General features: G+C 37.4%; 1 protein-coding gene across 2 annotated transcripts in view; it reads left to right on the top strand.

Annotated features, from left to right (window-relative positions):
• bckdhb (branched chain keto acid dehydrogenase E1 subunit beta) overlaps nt 1–14,563 on the top strand; it is a 91,870-nt gene that overhangs the window by 31,340 nt on the left and 45,967 nt on the right. For both annotated transcript variants that reach the window (XM_038288660.1, XM_038288651.1), the window contains exons 7-8: nt 4,399–4,496; nt 8,475–8,585. In XM_038288660.1, coding sequence (XP_038144588.1) covers nt 4,399–4,496; nt 8,475–8,585 — 209 coding nt within the window. The remainder of the gene's footprint in view (nt 1–4,398; nt 4,497–8,474; nt 8,586–14,563) is intronic.

Here is a 14,563-nt window from a genome sequence, read left to right as displayed (position 1 = left end):
AACCACCACACACAGACGTATGAAAGACATGGGTTTCTGCTGTCGCATTCCTTGTGTCAAGCCACTCTTGAACCACAGACAGCGTCAGAAGCGTCTTGCCTGGGCTAAAGAGAAACAGGACTGGACTGCTGGTGAGTGGTCCAAAGTCATGTTCTCTGATGAAAGTAAATTTTGCATTTCCTTTGGAAATCAAGGTCCCAGAGTCTGGAGGAAAAGAAGAGAGGCACTTCATCCACGTTGCTTGAAGTCCAGTGTAAAGTTTCCACAGTCAGTGATGGTTTGGGGTGCCATGTCATCTGCTGGTGTTGGTCCATTGTGTTTTCTGAGGTCCAGGGTCAACGCAGCCACATACCAGGAAGTTTTAGAGCACTTCATGCTTCCTGCAGCTGACCAACTTTTTGGAGATGCAGATTTCATTTTCCAACAGGACTTGGCACCTGCACACAGTGCCAAAGCTACCAGTACCTGGTTGAAGGACCATGGTATCCCTGTTCTTAATTGGCCAGCAAACTCTCCTGACCTTAACCCCATAGAAAATCTATGGGGTATTGTGAAGAAGAAGATGCAATACACCAGACCCAACAATTCAGAAGAGCTAAAAGCCACTATTAGAGCAACCTGGGCTATCATAACACCTGAGCAGTGCCACAGACTGATCGACTCCATGCCACGCCGCATTGCTGCAGTAATACAGGCCAAAGGAGGCCCAACTAAATACTGAGTGCTGTACATGCTCATACTTTTCATGTTCATACTTTTCAGTTGGCCAACATTTCTATAAATCCTTTGTTTTTATTGGTCTTCAGTAATATTCTAATTTTCTGATATGATGAATTTGAGATTTTCATTTGTTGTCATTTGTAATCATCAAAATTAAACAAAATAAACATCTGAAATATATGAGTTTGTATGTAATGTATGAATATAATATACAAGTTTCACTTTTTAAATGGAATTACTGAAATCAATCTACTTTTTCATGATATTCTAATTTTATGACCAGCACCTGTATTTGTCACAGACGCTTGTTTGCATCTGTGACATATCAGCTGGGGCTTGATGGGAATTTACTTCTGATCAGCAAATTTTAAAATTTAACATTTTGCTGTTAAATTGCCAACTTTAAGTACATATGGTTGTAGTTTTCTTTTACATTAACATTACCTGTAAGGACTTGTGTATTGCACTCAAGCTTGTTTCTTGGATGATTAAAAGGGAGACAAGTAATTGTTATCGTACATGATGGCAAGAGTGGGGACAGCTGGAGGTCATTTGTTTGGGGTTTACAATTTCACAGTCAAACAGACATTTTCCCAGCACTGGATGTTTTTTCTTCATTTCTCCAGTGTAGTTCACGCTGTATAGTTCTGCTGCAGACCTGATGTACAGTTTTAATTATTGATGTCCTTAATATCTGTGTGAGGTTATCTTTATGTTTTGAAAGCACTGTGGGATCTAGTGGCTGAGAGGGAGCTAAACCAGCCTCACACACAGAGAGAGGTAGGTAACCAGAGCAGAAGGGAGCAGGTGTCTGAATTACTGAGAGTGGCTTTATTTGAATCCGTTTCTCTTTAGAGTTTAATATCCTCTTTGGGAGTTGCAGCATAGTACAACAGGAATAATGTTTTGCTTTTCTTTTTTACAGAATGCAGCAGATTTAATACATTTCTACAAGTTTGTGACAAGATGTTTGTCAAATAGCTTCTGCATTCTGGAATTGATCATTTCCACACCTGGCATATTTACACTATGTCTGGAAACTTAAATCAAGTATGGCAAGACATCTAGATCAAAATTCATACCCAGCTTGTCATGTTAAGTGTTTAATAGTCACATAGGGCCGGATTTATCAAGATCCAATTTTGCGTGCAGTAATTTGCGCTCGCAAACTGGAATTTTGCGCGAGGTGCTGAACCATGGTTTGCGGGTGATTTAACAAGAGTGATTGCGTAACTGGTGGAGGGTGCAAAACTGTTGGAGACGCCCTATTTAAAAGAAGGTTTTGCGCTTTTTGTGGTTTGCGGCAAAGTAGTTTGTAGTTTCTACAAACTAGTGCATTAAGAAATTTAAATCTTACAGTGACACCCCCATCCCCTCCAAAAAAAAAAATGCTGGATAAACTAAATGTTTTGATGATTGTTTCCTCGTTCATTGCAAAAATATTCACACGGAGTGAAAAAATGCGTTCTCTGCGTCTCCTTGCTTCATTTCGATGTCTCCTTCTTGCGGCAATAACCGCTGCCCTGTGTGCGCAATTACGCATACAGACCATTTGCACCTTCTTTTGAAACGTGTTAAATATAGAGTCAGATACCGTTAGCAAAATTGCTTTCATGTTTAATAAATCACTTTGCGAGTGCTAAATTAATATATTTACATGTTCTCCTCCCACAAGACGCACTTTTGCGTGTAAACGCCCCATATTGCATATTCATTGCAGAAAAAGTACTAAATGGATAAGAGGCGCTATTTAGCACGTTTTAAAGACCAAATCCTTTTAGCACGCTGTTGATAGATCAGTTTGTACATTTTTTAGCGTGCGCAGTGAAATAGCTAACGTTTTTATACACGCAAACCTTTGATAGATCCGGCCCATAATGTAGGTAATGTGCTTAGCTTTTGGAACATAACTATTTTTACTGATTCGGAAGATTACAACAGGGTTTCCATTAAATGATTATTTTTTAAATTAAGGCCTTAATTGGCATTACAATTCATTAAATGTGTTTATAGTGGCATTTAAAATGCATTCTTTTAAAAAAAATTTTATAAAAAAAATTTCGTCAAACATATATCACAATATATTTGTGTGGAACTGCTTCCAGTTGATCGCAAAGCTGTATGTTCAGAAAAAGCTAGAGGATGGGGGGAAAAATGCCAGTTTCAACAAAAGTGGCTGGAAAACGTGGGATTGGAAACATGGCTGCAGCCTGCCGATGGGTTTTGTGGGTGGCATTAAAATTATTTCTAAGAGCATTAAAAAGCCTTAAGTTAGAGTTGTTTATTCCTGTATAAACCCTGTACAATTATTATTATTATTATTATAAGGTTCTATATAATTTTTTTTTAAGAAAAAGGAATTTAATTTATATCGCACATTTCAGTAGCAAGACAATTTAAAGTGCTGTACATGAAGAAAGAGAAAAATAATAGGGAAACTGAATTGTATTTGCATACAGACGGGTATATTTGTAGATGGGTAAATAAATCACGAAAATATATAAAAAGAATAAAACGAATAATTCAAATAAGAGCATAAGCCATGAATATTATAATAAAAGAAGATAAGAAAGTTAAAGAAAAATTTGACTACGCACTGATATTGTTTAGATAGCACAATCAAAGGCCACTTTGTACAAATATATCTTTAATCTCAATTTAGAGCAACTTTGGATTTTAGCACTTTTATTGTTTTCATTCCTTATCCACTAACCCAGGCATCCCCATACTCGGTCCTCAAGGCCCCCTGTCCTTGTCCAAACCTCTGATTAGACATTTTTAAAGAATCATCTCAAAGTTTTTTCAGAGAGAAAATGGTGTAAAATGGTTTATGATTGCAAGGATAGTTTATTCGTCCTTGCGCTAAGGTTTTCTTTACGGCTGCAACTAACAATTATTTTGCTAATCAATTCATTTGACAATTAATGTTTCACTTAATAATCAGATAAAAGGTTCTTTAAAGATGAATTATCTTTACAGAACAATGTGGAGTTCTTGATAGAACATATAGACGGATTTTAATTATTGCTCTAAGTGTGTTGCCCTGTCAGCTAAAAGAATGTTTTAGAGTCTCTATACTCCAGTTGACGATTATTTCAATAATAGTTTAATCCAGTTAATTGTTTCAACCCTAGTTTTATTTGTTTTTTGTTTGCTTTTTAAAAGCTTGTTTTGATTTAAACCGTAAACCCACATGTACTTTGTGTTGGTTTAAGTTCAGAGGGACTTACCAGCAGGCTTCCCCTTTTGGACTGATTCTTTGTTTTTCTGTGGCCCTCGTTTTCTTTACCTCATCCCATGAATGTGTTGTGGTGAAGATTAATCAGTTATGGGCCTGAAGCTGGAAGCAGATCAGATTGGATCATGTAGTAGATGGTGCTCATAAAAGCACTCTGCCTCTCATGAGCGAAGAGTTTCTGGAAAATGCTTTAAGCAGCATTTGAAACTGTCCAGATAAAAAGTTCAAGAGCAAGACTTCTGTCATTTAATTGATGGTCTCATATTTCACCACTTTGTCATCTGGTCTATTATTTAGGGTTTGCTTCAGTTTGGGGTTCAAAGTATTTTGCATAGAAATCACAGGGTTCATAGTAGAAAGATGAATGTGTGCTTTGAACCATCGCCATGATTTCTTTTAAATGTGAGTTTGCATATAGTGTTTTTTGTCTGTTTCCTTAGTGGAGCAGGTTCCAGTCGACGCCTACACCATCCCTCTCTCGCAAGCTGAGGTCCTACAGGAAGGAAGTGATGTCACACTGGTTGCCTGGGGGACACAGGTATGCGATATCGACAATGTGTGCCGACTGAATGAATGATGGGTTAATGAATTAAGCTAAAGTTGATTGATCTTATCAATCGAGTAACGAGTCATTGATAAGCATCCATTTTCTTTGAAAACCTGAGTTTTCTCTTGTATTAATCAGATTTTTCCTTTACATGAAGGGAAAAAAGTCGATATTTGTATTGAGCCATTTGTATTAAACACAAATAAACCAAAGAATCTATCTTACACATTATTAAACTAGACCTATTTGTAAGATAAGAAAGATGCATTAACACACAAAGGCCTTCCCCATCTACCGTGCTTATTGCCAGCATGTCTTTTTCTGTCATGTTACTAACGTTTGGCATAACGCACTCCACTTTTCATCATTATATCCTCACATTTCAAACACAGCAGAGAAGTTGATGCTGCTACACACCAATTAGGTGATAACTTATGTAGTTAATAATTGTTTGTGATTAAAAAGTACATTCTGCACCTGTGTCGCCATTAAGAAGTGTAAATAATCTGGACGCTGGATCGTTTCATGTTTCTGTATTAACATGCCTCCACTGTGGTATTACTTCTCTCTCAAAAGGCTCTGTTTAAAGTCGTAGGGAAATCATATTTAAATGTCAAATAATTCTGGCTTAAACATGTGTATAAATGTACTCTTTATCAGACGATATTGTCCCAAAAGTTAGAACATTTCTATTTTTAAAAAATCCTTTAAAAATTCCGTTATCTTATGCAGGCCAGTTAGTTATACGTCAGCTTGTACACCTAAATTCGGCTAATCATATATAAACATTCAGCTGTCAATCAAATTTTTTCGGTTATAGCATCAGTTGAAATAAGAAATAAGAACAATTTAATTTACTTTCCCTTTGAGTTCCATCCTAGTGTTCACGGGGATGGACGTCTGTGTCTTCAGCAGGCGTAGAGCTAACAGAACTGCCAGCGTTGGGAGGCAAGGGCTCAAACATGTACGGCTGGAAGCCTTCTACACCAAACCAAGCTTCTGCCGCCCTGGCGTCCTCTTCCACAACATCTTCGTCCCCGCTTTCCTCCTCTAAATGAAAAATGTATAACGGAGGAGACTCATCCACGACCTCCGACACTAAACTCTCCTCCTCTTGCATGTTTCCTCTGTCCATAGCGTTCCTTGACAGTGTTGTTTCTAAGTCACCAATTTAGTGCTACTTGGTCCCAATGGAATTTCCCATTGTGAACCTACTAGCACTAAGTTGCTAACTGGTTAGCAAGATGCTTCATAGATACTGGCCACAACCAAACTGGCTTGTGAATCTTCCACCACAACAATCCCGCCCTCATGATAAACGACCAATCACATTCACTTTATTCACTCGTGTAAAGTCGTGCACCACTCAGGAGAATTCGGGGGAAATGGTTGGAACAGCCGTTTCCCTACAACTTCAAGAATGAGCAGCAGCGCCCTCTAGAGGATAATGGTCCAACTGTTAAAGTAATTCACTTAATAATATTGTATTAATAATAATTATTTGATAAATTAATATATTAATAGTAATTCAGACTATTGATTAATCTGATAGAATACACTTTAATCTAATAAACTATTAATAGTCGGTCATGAATTGATCATATGTCTACAATTAGTGATCTGTTTTTAGTAATTTCATGATCATTGGAGTCATGTCCTTTTTCCATTAAATGTCATGTAAGGCAACAAAGGCTACTAGTGGATTAATATAAGTCCATCACAAAGCCCTGTTTTCACAGCAAGGTTTCTCAGCTAGCAGTCTTAGACTGGGTCCACAGTGCAATCCACAAAGCATCAATGCACCTATTAAAACCCAACGTTTTAACACTGTGGGTTCTGATTTGCTCCTTTTATTATTTCTTCTCTTTTTACCAAAGAGGTTTAATTTCCTGCAGCCTGTTATAAAAAGGACTGTAGCTCAACAGGAATCCTCCATGCAATCAATTGTGCCCAGACTTCTTATTACGGTTAATCCCAGGTGTAATATACCTGCAGGGTGGCAGGAGGTCTAAGGGCATTCAGGTGAAACGTCTTCATTGAAGCCTTCAGGGTTTTTTGCTCATGTTTGGGCAGAAAAGAGAGTCAGTATTGTAAAGCAATACAAAGCATGACAGGGAATTAAAAAATATATGTATATATATTTACCTTTTTTCCTTATAAAATTTAAATTAGAGCCCACACACAATTTTTAAAAGAAATAGTACAGAACAGTGAACCAGAAGAGAACCAAAGGAAAACACCCAGCTCATCACATTAGTAAACCTACTCAGCTAAAGACCATTAATGATCTGTTTCTCTTCAGGGATGTTTTAGAAGATGATAAAAACAAAAAATTATTTTGTATTTCTTCTTTTAGAAATGCCCAAGACATAGAAAAGTAATAATCCAACAGCAAATAACAGAAATGTCTTAATTTGTTCATTTGCTGGAAAGATGAGTTAAAAAAATATGTGCAATAGTAATAGGTGGGCCATGTCAACAGATGCAGTGTTAAGGGTAATCCTGATTAATTTTCTTTTTTAACATTATTTTTTCTTTCTGCCAGTTTGATTAAAAAAGCTATCTCCACTGCACTCCTTTCTTATTATTATTTTTTTTTTTCTCAAACCTATTATAAAACATATAATCACATCAGTAACCGATTAAGGTTTTTGGGAAATCTCCAACACAGAATTGTACTGCTCTGCAAATCGGCCAGGATGTTATGTTATCTTCTAGTCATGTAAGCTGCCTCTTTTTCACATCATTTTGCAAAAAAAGTTACTTACAGAAGGAATATGGACAATGTTCTACAGACATTTTCAGTTCCTACTGTACCTGAATGCAACAGCTGGGAATGGGCTGTTCAGGAGCTGTGTTGGGCTGTTAGTGATAATTCCATACCCTGTCATCTGAGGCCACCCCAATGCAAAATAGAGCAATACATTTGATGCCGTGGGAAAATAAATCTGTTAGAGGAAGAAAGAAAAAAAAAAAAAGAAGTTTGAAATAAAAAAAAAAACCTCTTAGTAAAAAGAACAATAACAAAAAATAACTTTTATCTGTAAAAATTTTATTTTTTACCTTTAAATGTTTTTTTTTACAATTGTTTTTGGAAATTTTTTGTTGTTGTTGTTGTTGTTTAGCTTGATTATTAAAATCCCAAACATTGCTTTGCAAAATTTTAGATTTTAATATTACAGAGTAAATATTTTTCATATAAAAATACAGAAAACATTATATTGTATTAATTCTGCTTTCAGGAAGACATTTGCTTTATTTATTGGTTGTGTTGTTTTAACATAAGAATTATAATTTTACAGCACACATGTTGATTATCCTATAATGTTTTTATACTTTGGTCATATTTTTAAACCAGCTTTCCTGTACACATGTCTGACAATTTTGGTTTTCTTTTTTTTTCTTCTGAATTACTGCATCATGACCACATATGCACATTTTTTGTTTGGCATCAATTGATGAAAACAAAAGACAAATTCACATATGCACAAGAAAAAATAAGGTATTCTAATAATTTGTCCCATGGAAAAATAGGATAAATATGGTATAATATGCGAAAAGTGTCTATGGTGCACATACGTTTTTACCTCTACAGGATCTCACTTATTTCAAGTCTGAATATTGGAGTGTTGATATATTTTAGACCATTAACCATTCATGGGTCTAAATTAGATTTGAATTAATCAACTTATGAGCTTCATGGGTATAAAAATCTGTCAGAACAGGGAAAATGTAAACATCTGTGGGATAATTAGCCATCTTTTTCAGTATTGTTAAATTGAACCAGGCTCACTCTAAAGCGTTACTTTTAGATCGCAGTCCAAATGTGAACAGGACTGGGGAGTGGCGGCCTCGTGGCTAGGGCATTTAGCTTAAGCAAAGACTTAATTTCTTTGCTTTGTACTTGTGACACTGTAATGACAAAAAAAAAAACAGCAGTTAATATTATCTCTTTCCTTTTCCATTTAGATCCATGTGTTAAGGGAGGTGGCCAACATGGCTCAAGAGAAACTTGGGGTTTCCTGTGAGGTCGTCGATCTAAGGACCATCCTGCCCTGGGATACTGAAACTGTTTGCAAGGTAAGTGGTCACCACTCAATAGTGTCTATCATCATTGGACACTTTAGTATTGGAATATCATCTTAACAATGAAAGATAAACCTAGTAATATAGATAATATAAAGAACGGTTATATGAGTAAAAATTAAACAACAAATCTTGAAAATGCAATGAACCTGCCATTTCTGGAGGAGTAAATTGCGAATACTCCATATTTAATCTTCCTTAAAATGGAATCACACGATGTTAATTACATAAGGTCCAAATGGTTAGTTCCCCATTATCCAGTCTTTAAATGCAGGATTCCCTTTACTTACACATTTATTACTGTGTATAGTGTAAAAGCATGATCGGACATCATGGTGAGATCGATTGAGCTACCTGAAGCCTTCAGAAGGATAATCTTAGCAGTTTATGAGTCTAAAAACTGTTTTGAAAGTAGTTTTTCACAAATATCCCAAAGCAGCAAAATTTGAAAAACACCTGCATTCATGCCATGTTCTGGCAGTTCAAGCTGTTCAAAGTCCTTAAAAGCCTCATATCATGAATATGACTATTAAACATTATTCTGGGGCTCAGTTAATACAACAAATATGATCAGTTATGCAATAGACACCTGATTAATATCAATAGGAAAGGAGTCCAATAGATTTTATAGGTTCACCTAACTGCATGCCAGAACCACACGGCATTATGGGGGATATATGCAGACGAAAGGTTTAATCTATCAGCTTCTCACCACCAAGCTAAGCAAGGTTGTCACGAGGGCCGACCTAATATTTAAAGGTTAAATAGTAGGGTGTCAACAATAATCGATTCAGCGATGCATTGCAATGCGGGGCATGCACGATTCAGCATCGATGCGGCAACTTGCCCTAATCAATTATGTCACTGTTTATTTTCTGGCCTCAAATGGACAAGTTGTGAAGTTTCAATTACTTCCGGGGGCATACCAACAACAATCAAGATGGCTGAGGCGGAGGAAGATGAATGTGATAAACGGGTAGGCCTAATTAAAAACACACAAAAAGCTTGGAAAGCGGATATCTGGGCACATTTCGGATTTTACGAAGTCAATGGGATTTTGATGCATCGCAATGCATCGTAGAATCGAATTGAATCGAATCGTTACCTGGTGAATCGTAATCGAATCGAATCGTGAGGGCAGTGCCAATGCCCTATTAAATAGGGTTGCGTTTGCAGGCTGAATTCCGGCTCCTTTACCCCCAAACATATACTTTTAAGGAGCAATAAGCGAAGTTTATCTACTATATGGGACGTTGACCAAGTCTGTAGACCAAGAGAAGAAGTGTAAGGAGCGACACCTCTCTCTAAAGGCTGGTTTATACTCAGAAATAAGGTCGTCTCTGTGTGTGTCGCAGTGAACGCAGATATTCTCCCACCCCTTCCTCAGACCCTCTGCTGCTCCTCTTCAAAATCATAGGTGACCGCAGACATTGCCGCAGACAAAAGGCCTCTGATTGGTCAAATATACATCTGCTCTACATAAGCGTATTTCATGTTTTGGTACCTCACCGGCTTGTTTTGTTTTTATGATTGTGGAAAACGACTCGTGAAGATGGACCAGCTAGAAGAGCAAGATACGCGAGAACGCTGGGATTCCACCTGGGTCCCCGCTCTTTTTTCGCCCTCCGGTGAATTTTAAGGAATTATTGTGTATTGCTTCATGAATAGGTAAACAAATAAATGACTCATATTAAAGGCTTATATGGTGATTTAATCTTTAGCCATATTGCAAAGCCTGCTTCACCGTTGATCCTTTATCTTTTTTATCTTGATGTTCCCTCAGCAGCACCAAATATTCCCGAGAAAGCGGCTTGTATTTCCACTTCTACTTCCACCTCTATTACATACAAACAAACAGTTGTGGAAACAATAAAGAGAAATACTCTCTTATGCGCTGGAGCCTGGTGTCGGCACACTAAATCAAGGTGAGCGTTGGGAGGATGACGGTTTAAGGACTCCTCTGGAAACATAAACTAAAGCCGTGCAATACGACCGAGCTGCAGGAGCTTCTCTATAGGAAATTAATCATCAAGATGCACACTGCTGCTGCTTTTAAATAACCATAGGAGGATTTCCAGTTTGTCTTTATTCTAGTGTGGCAGCTTGTTTTGCAGCCGGACAAAAATTGATTCAATTTAGCTGCCTGTATTTTATTATCCACACACTGCTTAGTCCGGAAGCACTAGTCTCCTTATGCTACCAGAGCTTTTACCTTACAGTTAAAGTTCAGCTGAAGGAGGGACCCTGTGTAATGAGGAGACGCTGCTAATAATGGTATTGTCAGTATTTTTCTGTAAACTACTTAAAACTGGAGTGAGCATTGATCCACTGCACATACTCCTCTCACAATTGGGTTCAGTGTATGTAGTGTTTTCTACAGCAGTCCCATTAAAACAAGTGCCATGAAATTGAATAGCTTTTTTTATGAGCTAAGCAGGCCTAATGCCAGGCTTCTAGCGATCAACAGCATCATTCCTCATCATTTCCTTCCACCAAAAGCCTCTTAAACATCTGTCAAACACAATGTTTGAATACGCAGTCATGTTCTGTCGTTCATAAAGTCAGCGCTGTTTGTTAAATCTGCTGCACTGATATTAATACACTTTTTTTCTCCCTCTTTTTATTTGAGTGCCTCTATTAACGCCTTTTTCTCCTGTTTTTTATTTTTTTTTTCCATCTGCCTGAGCATCAAAACAGCCTTTTTATCAAGCTTTTATCACATTTTAGAAAAAGGGCAGAATTAATTTTTTGCTAAATTATAATTATAACCCAGGCTAATGCATGGAGCCAGTAATTCTAAGCTTTTATCTGTCAGTAGTCAGAAGCTGAGATCTGAATATGTGAATATTTTGGATCAGAATGGCTTTTATAAGATTTGGCATCTGGTATGTTTTGGCCTAAATGCAAAATTAATTAGATACCCAAATGTAGTGTCTGTTCAGTGCCTATATAGAGCCACAGGGATCTTCGTCTGTCTTAAGGAGGACTTGTCTCTTAAATTTTTCTAGCCATCTCTCAATACACAAGAACACGAGTACTGGCTTGTGTCGTCGCCAAGTATATTCTTGAGAAGAGCACAGGAAAGTCTAGACTTGGGGAGAACGGGAGCACGCAGCATAAATATGGGTCAATTAGAGCAGAAGCGTATTGTGACATCACCACACGCTCAACTAGTCTGAAGCTGCATTTTACCTTCTGTTATTAATAGTCTCTAAATAATCATAAATTCTTACTTTTTTCATTTAATGGGGGAATAATAATGAACACAGTCAGATAACACAAACACAAATCAAATGAACATTTTGCCAAATAATACAAAAACCTCACCATCAGAGCCAGTGGTGCTTCACACACGGCTATGCTGAGAGAGGGCTGCTGCAGGCGGGCTGCGTTTAGCCCCAGCTGCCGTTACCCTCAGCGGTCCACTGGTTGCCGCGGTCCTCCCAACATCGGAAAACTTTTTTTTTTTAATTACACATTAAATCGGTAAATGGGCCATATAGTGACGATATATATTATATAATATTCTTGCCTCAAATGATCTTAAAATGTACTTTTATTGAACAACAGCAACAGAAAAGAGAACTTCTAACTTAATACTCTGAGCTCTGTGAGCGCTCCATTGAAAGCTGCTCTGATGCACGCTGGGTAAAGTTGGAGGGGCGAAAAAAAAATCCGGGGACTTTGTCTGTGCTCGGTCTGCTGTTGTTGTGAATTGGAACAGTACTAGGGCTGAGGATGATGACGTTTCACGAGTACACGAAAAAGCACAAGTACGCTTCTTGATAAAAGACCTTTGTTTTGTTTTTTTCCCTGACAGGAACTTTGAATCTCTTAGAGTATTTTTCTGTAGCAGAAAAGCTGTAATCATGTTAAATTCATCAAAGCCAATAAAGTGAGACTTTATTGGGCAAATAAACGTTTATCAATATGGCGGCTGTTTAAAGATTTTCAATCAGGAAAGTATGTTTCACACGTTTTTTTTAATGTGAAGATTTTCCACCTTTGTTTTTTTTTTCTAACTTTGTAAAATGAGTGATCTTTCCTTCCTGATCTACCACTTGAACCGAACAACACATATAACTCTTGACCTTTCTAGATTTTTGGAAAGTGTGATGAGAAAATATTTTACCATCTTAAAATAAAAAAGAAGTAAATGATACATCAGGGGCAGCCTTCTGTGAATTCTTTAAAATCCATTGACATTTATTGCCTTCCTATGTTTGGGTAGTACCTATTTCGCACAAAAAATACAGTCCAAAATAAATGTCTCAGAAATTGAAAAATCCCCTCTTAAATTGTACAAGGAAAACCAAAAAAAAAAAAAAAAACCTCAGAATCTTAATGTCCACTTCGGAGGAGAAATAAAAGCAGACATAAATGGATGAAATTAGACGCAGGACCCTTCATGTCCTCAGTGACCCTCTAAAGCTTTGCCCTAACTACTGGGTGTTGCGGTGCTGCTTTGGGCTGGCATGACTTCAGAGACCTGAGAAGCAGTGGTCACCACAGTTGGCTTTTTTGGAGTGACCAGAATATAACTGGTCTAGGTAGAATACAGTAGCCGTTCTGCATTGTAGAAGCAAGGCTGTGAGCTGTGGATGTTTTTAAAGCTTGAAGATATTATTTTGAACAGTTGACTGTTTGTCAAATCTGTGCTTTGGAGGATAATTTGGTTTTATAAAGTTGATTTCAATGACCCACCGGGGCCAATATCTTTCAGACAGAGGAGATCAAAGTGAGTTTCCTCTTGCTAATAATCAAATTAAGTGCATGGATAAAAGAATAATGCTATCGGTCAACAAGCAGGGCGGTGGAGGACTGATGATTGGGGTTTGGACTGCGGCTGTATACCTTGCATACTACTGTGAATTCCTTTTCTATACCAAAGTGTTTTGAGTCAATCTATAGCGCTTTGTGTAACAAAACAAAACAAGAATAATCCCCAAAAAGCAGCAAACAAATAGAACAAATGTGTCAAAAGTGTCGAGGCATCTAGACGTTCAAGTCGGGCTCCAGGTGTCCACCTGAATAAAAGGCTGTAATGATACCTGAAACAAATGTACCCAAACCTCATTGACGGAAAGCATAGTTGTAGATAAAGAAATGCTAAAGCAACTCCTTAAAAATTTTAGAGACTGATGGATAGATGCAGGAAAAAAGTTCAGCTTAGAGGGGCTCTGTATCATCAGCGATGTGTCTGTCTCCCTGCCAGCTCCTAGATCAGCGTCTCTGATTGGTTGATGCGGCAAAAGTTCAATTTTTCCATCTCGAACAGCAGCGCGTCGCGCGCGTCAGATGCGCACAAAATCACAACCATTGCACAAATATGCATGCACCCACATGATGCATGCACATACTGATGTTGACCGCCCTTCTTCCACTTCATACCTTTTCAACAAAATCAATTTGACCATTTTCCTCAACAGTCTTGTGCTCTAGCATTACTTTAATTTAGCACTTTTAGTTTTTGTGCTTTTTCTATTGAAACGCACATTCTTTATTAAAACACGGTTTCCTCTGTTGACACAGTCCATCTTTTTCTGTTTTAGTTCCTTTTTATTTAGCATCATATATTCTAATTTACTAAGAGGGCATTTCACCTGTTGAGATTTTTTTGAAAGGCTTTAAAAAGTTTATTTGTGAAAAACTGAGAAATATGATGTGTGTTCATCTTCATATTCATTTATTCTGACAGTTGTGAAATAAAATAATGAGTAACTCTTTGACTTCAGGAGTTACCTGAATAAGCTGGGGGGTAAATTCAATTAAAATGGCTATTCAGTGAGGGAATAAGAGAACAGACAGCTTGGGCATCCAGTACCACACCACACTACAAGGGGATAAGGTTATCCAGCTTCAGGAAAAGCCAAGACTATAGCACCATCATAGAAATACCACAACATGAGAGCACAATAAACACACATTTCTTTTTTTATTTTATATTGTATTGTCATTACAATGTCACAAGT

This window comes from Cyprinodon tularosa, unplaced genomic scaffold (assembly GCF_016077235.1).
Source record: "Cyprinodon tularosa strain WSP-4 unplaced genomic scaffold, ASM1607723v1 ctg107, whole genome shotgun sequence".
NCBI lineage: Eukaryota > Metazoa > Chordata > Actinopteri > Cyprinodontiformes > Cyprinodontidae > Cyprinodon > Cyprinodon tularosa.
The sequence above is the reverse complement of the archived record's forward strand: the minus strand, read 5'-3'. Positions and strand labels throughout refer to the sequence as shown.